At 40.4% G+C, this 7,500-nt stretch overlaps 1 protein-coding gene across 2 annotated transcripts in view; it reads right to left on the bottom strand.

Annotated features, from left to right (window-relative positions):
- Positions 1–1,746: 1,746 nt before the first annotated feature.
- The window catches only part of LOC122265910 (uncharacterized), a 14,944-nt gene continuing 9,190 nt past the window's right edge, over positions 1,747–7,500 (bottom strand). For both annotated transcript variants that reach the window (XM_086533506.1, XM_086533507.1), the window contains exons 2-6: positions 4,600–7,430; positions 3,819–3,956; positions 3,536–3,673; positions 3,261–3,443; positions 1,747–1,998 (exon numbers count right to left, since the gene is read on the bottom strand). In XM_086533506.1, the coding sequence (XP_086389632.1) occupies positions 1,898–1,998; positions 3,261–3,443; positions 3,536–3,673; positions 3,819–3,956; positions 4,600–7,300 (3,261 nt within the window). In that variant the 5' untranslated portion in view covers positions 7,301–7,430 and the 3' untranslated portion in view covers positions 1,747–1,897. The remainder of the gene's footprint in view (positions 1,999–3,260; positions 3,444–3,535; positions 3,674–3,818; positions 3,957–4,599; positions 7,431–7,500) is intronic.

The raw sequence follows: 7,500 nt of genomic DNA, 5'->3' as shown, positions 1-7,500 counted from the left end.
ATATATAAACATTCTCATAAACATTCTCAATCACAATGAACAAAGTTTGGGAGTTACTTCCTCATTCATAATTGCTTATGATATTCTTAACATAATGCAACCTTTGTGACTCACATTTCATGAACTTTCTGGCGAGAATGTTGCAAAGTCAAGAGAGAGTTCACGCGCTGCCAGTCATCGCTGGGAAGTGTTGAATGCCTTTCAAGATCAACAGATAAAGCGGTTACTGTGCTCAGTGACTTTCAGGATATGTTAAACTTATTGTATGTGTGTGTGTGTATACTTACAATGCAACCCATTCCGTTACCACACACACACACACTCACACACACATTAGCATTATATTATATATATATATAAATATATATATATTATATATAAATATATATATATGCATATATATATATATATATATTATATATATATATATATATATATTTATATATATATATATATATATATATGTGTGTGTGTGTGTGTGTGTGTGTGTGTGTGTGTGTGTTCATCTTGAATCTCTGCTTGTCCATTTGTGTTAAGTTCAAAATAAAAAAGAGAGTATCCTTAAGCCCTACCTTGAAAATATTTATATAATTAATTTCCATATTGACACCAATTCATACAATATACAGCCGTATTCTTGGACGTTTTCTGCGTGTCGTGGCCATGTCATGTTCATGTTGTGTCTATGTCGTGTTCACGTCACGAAGGCGGCATTCTAGTTCGCAAAAGCGTGGCACGTTTGCGTCAGCTGCTTCAGGTTTACCAACCGTTCCAAGCTTAACATGTTTCGGATGAATGGAACTGTCCAACCAACAAATTCAGAAGAGAAACTACAATAATAGGTAGCACTAACATAAGACAATTCAATTTTGGTATTAATCAGTCGATGTACTTGTTCCTAGTTACAGAATTGACAACCATTTCACGAACGCGCCGTTGGTAATTCACTCTACGCTCGATCAAAACAAACGAGATGAGAGGGATCGTGTGTTTATGGATAGGTCATCCTTATTTTGTCTCTGTATATAATGTACATATATGCGTATCTTTAATATATGATGCATATAGATTTAATGTATACATATTTCATATAATCATATACTTTAACTTTACGTTCCTGACTAATTTTACCATTCATTTAACTTCACTCTCCTTCGAAAAGTCCGTCAAAAGGTAAACAAACTCAAAATCAACAGAGAATCCATGTTTTTATAAAAGAGTTTGTAATCCATGTCTAGGACAATGATGCCTAATGTATCCAATATAGATATTACTTTCCAAACGTAGCATGCTCATATGAAGTATTGGTAAGAAAAAGTACAGTAAAAATATGATTTTTTTCGCCAGTGGAACTCTCGTGACAAGCCTACCCCCTTGTCACGGAGTTTCCACGATTGTTCCAATACTTTACACGACTTGCCACGCTTTTGCCACGAACCCGCGCTTCTAGAATACTAAACGCGGCATGTTCATGTACAGGGCGCGCTTAGGGACTTAGAATACGGCTGATAATATGATAATGAACGAATGTCAGAATAGATAAGATGAACTCTACACTGATGATGACAATGAAATTAAATTACATAATGATGCAAAAAGTGGCAGTGTTTCTTGGGATGGCTTGCCAAAAATTTAAATTTAAATGGAGTTAAATTTGAATTTAATTTGAATAAATTGGAATTTAATTTTATTCATTTTTAATTTGAGTTCAATTTGAATTGAAGTAGAGGTAAAGATTAGGTGTGATGATTTCAGTCATTTATATTTTCTAAAAAATATATTGATCTAAAAACAATATGATGAAGCTTGACGATATAATCATACATTCGTGGGAACTCCCATTCTTTCTCCATGTGCACACTGGAATGTTCTATACATCGTTTCAACATTGTGTCAGTCATCGCTTGTAGGATAGGATTCGAAAGATCGATCCCACCATTAAGATATGTGCGCCGCGACCACGGAGCTCCTCCAGAATGCTCCGTTTCTGCAGATCATCTAGAAAGAGAAAGGAAAACGCTGGGTAAACCATACTCTTCTCATTCGTTGGAAAGAGAAAAAAGAAACATCAAACCTTACACAAAAACAGATCCGATTCCTTTGTAAAATCTGATGCTCAGGTCTTAGAAAGCGAACAGAAGAGACACTCCTAGCCGAGGGTGAGAGGTCGAGTCACAGCTTCTCCAGGCTGATGGCACAAGCACCTCCTTTGAGTCACAACCTCTCTAGGCTGATGGCACAAGCACCTCCTCCAATAGAACAAAGAAAGAACACGATAGATAAAAGAAAGAACACAATAGAACAAAGAAAGAACACAGAACACAATAGAACAAAGAAAAAACACAATAGAACAAAGAAAGAACACAATATATCAAAGAAAGCACACATCAGAACAAAGAAAGAACACAATAAATAAGAAAGAACACAATAGAACAAAGAAAGAATACAATAGAACAAAGAAAGAATACAATAGAACAAAGACAGAACACAATAGAACATAGAAAGAACACAATATATCAAAGAAAGCACACATCAGAACAAAGAAAGAACACAATAGAACAAAGAAAGAACACAATAGAACAAAGAAAGAACACAATAGAACAAAGAAAGAACACAATAGAACAAAGAAAGAACACAATAGAACAAAGAAAGAACACAATAGAACAAAGAAAGAACACAATAGAACAAAGAAAGAACACAATAGAACATAGAAAGAACACAATAGAACATAGAAAGAACACAATAGAACATAGAAAGAACACAATAGAACAAAGAAAGAACACTGAACGGGGAAAGAAGGCAAGAAGAGGTGATGCTACGGCGGTCTTTTCTAAGAGGAAGGAGATTCCATTGTATTTTTTTTTTTCATGATTCTTTTGCTGATATGCTGTAAGATGAATTTATATATTTTTTCCTTCCAACATTTCTTCAAATAACTCTTAGGCTGAAAATGGATGGCAGAAACGCTACTCATTTTGGCTTCGATTCCCATAGGAGGAGTATTGGTGGAGTTGATGATCTTTTGGGAATCTTTGGGGAAAGTGTCTTCCCTAATCTGAGAATCCTTTCCGATGCACGAGGGAAATTAGTAGTGTGAGGGATTTACATATTTACACACCAGATGATTCGCTGTAAATAGCCATAATACTGAAATGGGTATACATACACATATATTGACTCCATGTTGATCTACACAAACCCAAGTGACTTCATTACCTCATAGCTGTACTTCTCTTTTCAACATAATCATCCTTGCTTACCGTAGTCAAGGGGGACCAGTACAACACTTTCTGAACTCCGGCCGCAGCAGACTTGGTGCACAGCATCACATACCCACTCCCAGGACGGGGGCGAGATGTGTTTAAAGTTCAGAGTCAGATGTGGTACCTCACAAGGAAGGGGGCTCAGCGAGTCAGCTGAAGGACAGTCCAGCAGCTTTATATCTGGTGGAGAAAAATGAACCGTTGTAAAAACAGTGATGAGTTTTCACTGATAACAATAGGGTTATAACCAACTGACTGTCGTAAATTCATACCTAATGAAAACAGCTTCCTGAGCTGAGGGAGTCTGCTCGCCAGAGCCCTGAGACCTGCGCCGTCTGTCTCGACCCGGAGGGAGAAGAGCACTGCGGGCAAGAGGGGCATCTCTGCTTCTGCCAGCTGGCCCTTGAATCCTGTTGGAAATATATTGACAGTCGCCTCTCCCGTTCTTGACTTAATTATGCTGATATGAATGGCAATGCTACTAAAGCTAATGCTGATACAGTTCAGTTCATGAGCGACGATACCATCAAGTCACAACATGTCACAAACGCCCACCTAAATGCTGCAAGTTCCCCAAGTAAGGAAGCCTCGCTGCCAGGGCCCTCAGACCCGCGCTGTCTGCCTTGACGTCCAGCTTCCGAAGACTGCTGGGCAGGAGACGCATCTCAGCCTCCGTCAGTTCGCTCTTCAGATCTGTGTAATCATCTCAAAATCATTATCATTAATAGGAACATAGTTAATGATAGCAATAATAATAACATCAACAATAGCAGCGGTAATATTGTTACTATCATAATACTCTTGTGCTAACCTGGCGTGGTGCCCACATATCTCCTCCTACACACTTACTGTGATATAAAATGTTTTACAGTTTATGTACAACAGAAAAAAGAAAGCATAGAAGCACCAGTGCTTCCGTCTCAATCGCGTCATGTACTTGCGAGGTGAGGATGAAACAATATACATGCAGTATGAAAGGATGGCCAGGGGCTTAAAGTCATTAACCAATTACTTTAAGATTCCTTAAACTCATCGTGCCGATTATATTTTCTGCTGATTTTTATAGTTTTATGCCATGGATACCGCTTTGAATGAAACACTTACCTGCATGAAAAGCACAGTATTAGTCAAAAAATTCATTCTAATTTTGAGGTCAGTTAAACAATGTATTAAACAAAATGCGGAAATGATGTCACTGGTAACACATTTAGTATTATTTGAGGTTTGTTTATTTGTGTGTATGCGTGTGTGTGTGTGTGTGTATGTGCGCGCGCGTGTGTGTGTGCTTGCGCATCACCTCCTTAGAAGAAGGTAAATCAGAAACTGCACAACTCACCCAAGTTTATAAGACTCTGAAGCTGCGGCAGCCTCTTCACTAGAGCCTGCACTCCTTCCTTGTCAGTTCGGGCTATCAGCTCTTTCAAACTTTCAGGAAGAAGTTGAATCCCCGCCGCTGTTAAATCACCTTCGAATTTGGTCAGACGGGAAAGACTCCCCGGGCCTGTGACTGCCTTAAGACATGTCTCACAAAACTGTAAAGAACTCTTACTCTCATGTATAATAAGAATAAGTTCAATCTCCTGTTTGGACAATGCCTCCAGACAGGAGAGTTGCCAGCTTGGTGGAAAATCCTCTGTCTCTCTACTCATGATAACTTCCACACAGCAAGGCTTGATATAATCAAACAGAGCCATGAATCCAGGCAAATACTTCCCTCGAGTCATCAATTTCTCACAGTTCCTCACCACTTTAGCTGCGGCTTCTAGGATACCTGCGTGTTGTCCTGAAGCCATCACTGTCTCACAAATCCTGTGACAACTATCTTTTTGGATCAGATGAGAATGGTCACTGTATAAGATGAGGCTGATAATAGCAGGAGCAACCTCATCAAGCAAGCTCTTGTGTGACAGCGACAAAATACGTGCAATATTAAAAAGAATCTCCATAACAAGAACTGAAATGTCTCCTTCAATATTTTTCCATATCAGTTCTCTCGCCTCATCAATTCCGTCTGCATAAATCTGTAGGACAGGATTTTTGTTGAACATAATTGCTACAACTTCTTCCTCAGTTGGCAAGCCTGGCTTGCCAAGCTTTTTCTTTTGATCGACATCAGTTAGGAATGGAAAGTCTAATAACCCTGTCAAATCTGGCATTGAGTGGCTCATATTTAATAGCCGTTTGGCGATATAACTAGAAGCCCAATGTTCCTGAAATCGATTGTGTGGAAAGGACCAAACATGGATAATATATAGACCTTGTCGGAATTTCTTTGAAATAAGGAATCCGGATAAAATTTCTTTGTGTGGTAGGTTTAGGCTCTTACACTTTGCTTTCAAATCTTCTACTGTTTCTGACAACAAGTCATGTTCACGTTTCTTTAGGCATCGTAGAGCAACTTCTGCTTGGAACTCATGGTACTCTCTCACTTTGTCATAGGTAACGTCTATGTCCTTCGCTTCTAGTCTCTTCTTGATCTTGCTTACCATGAGGGTTGTCAGGTCCTGATAGACATCTGGTGAACTCTGCTCTGGTGCCTCAATGTCACGTATGATCAGCAGTGTCAGAGTCAGAGGAATGTCCAAGTCTCCGCTGTCCATTTTCAAGTTCTCAATATTTGTAAGAAATTTCTCTTTCAGTTCATCCTTCCGTATCGTATCCTGTACAAGAGCATTTAGAGTGTTTTCAACAAAATGAGGACGATCTTTCCTGTGTATGCCTTTGATTTCGATGTTCATCACCCGCTTCTTATCCTTCATTATCTGGGTTAACTCCTTCAGACAGCTTGGTCTGGTGGTTACCACAATGCGCAGATTCCTCCGGTAGCTTATGAGATCAGTAATGAGTTTCTTTGCACTTTTGCTCACTTCATCATAGCCATCCAGAAGAACAACAATGTGCATTGCTTGAAATAAATCTACAAAAATGTCAGTGGTCAGTCCAGACTCCTGAAATGTTTTGTAAAGGGCACTCTTCAGCAAGTCAGTCCAACAGGTAATGGTGCAACCTCTTAGCTGCAGGTACAGCAGAGGCGAGACGTCTTTAAGTCCCTTGATTTGCAAGGGATCTCTCACCCACATCTCCAACATGTGCTTCAACAGCGTGGTTTTCCCTATTCCTCCTTCACCTGATATTATGATCACTTCAGGCAGGCGACCAAATATATCAGTGATTTGCAAAAGATCTTTGTGAGATATGTCGCGAGGCTGGTGTTGCTTCTGCTGAGACGGTGACAGTGTTGAAATGTCTTCTTTGATTACCAGGTTTGTAAAGTTTAGACTCGGTCGGATTTTGAGATCCGGATACAGCCACTGTGCGAGAGCCACGTCCCACAGTTGTGGGTAGAGGCAATGCAGCTCCTGCTCACTGGCCTCCCTCACCTTGTTCTGAAGTGCTTTCTGAAACGCTTTAATTTCTTGCTGTAGTTGTGGGAACTTGTCCAGGTCAGAAGCCTGAAGAGGTTCTCTAACCTTCTTTAGGAGGTCCTGAAAATTTTGCTTGATCTCCCACACCTGACCACGAAAGATATGAGGGTGTATTCCACATCTGTTCCCAGCCATCCTAAGAATCCTAGAGAATAGGCACCTCAGTTTTCTCAACTTCTTGATAAGTTTCTGGTCTGACATCTGCTGGACGTCGTTCGTGTGTGCAATGTTGTTCCGCTTCACTTTTACCTTGTGCAGGAGATGTTCGAGAGGCTGTCCTGTGGGGGGTGAAGCCCAGGCAGGATTGCCAGGGCCTGCCAGGCCGCACATGAGTTGGAGAACAGTGTAGAGAAGTGAGATGTCATACTCCTTAAATGAGGCTCCCTTCTCGAGTAGACTTCTTTGTTCGCTGTTGAACTTGCGTTTGTAGTCTGCCTTGGAGTGCCCTAGACTGAGAAAATATGTCTTTACACATGGCCCCCCTTGGTACATCCACTCGACCACCTGCACGAGCACTGCGCGGCCCTTGGTGATCACCGCCACCTGGTACCGGAATCCGTTCACAGCATGTCTTGTGAGCACTGTCGCTCTGGAAGGACGTTTGGCCGCCATCTCCAGGGTTCCTGTGGACCAGTTCTTCTCTTATATCCTGATAGGATTCTGACTTCGAAACATCACTGCTTTGGCATAACTGTGAGCCTCAAATTACCATTTTGTTTGAAGTTCAGACTTCATTAGGATTCTGCAAAAAATAAAATATACATAGTCAAGCAGGATTTTAGGGAAATCCTTTTCAGGTTACACACTTTTTA

Source organism: Penaeus japonicus, unplaced genomic scaffold (genome assembly GCF_977035675.1).
Source record: "Penaeus japonicus unplaced genomic scaffold, GWHDUDI00000001_assembly GWHDUDI00000039, whole genome shotgun sequence".
Lineage (NCBI taxonomy): Eukaryota > Metazoa > Arthropoda > Malacostraca > Decapoda > Penaeidae > Penaeus > Penaeus japonicus.
The sequence above is the reverse complement of the archived record's forward strand: the minus strand, read 5'-3'. Positions and strand labels throughout refer to the sequence as shown.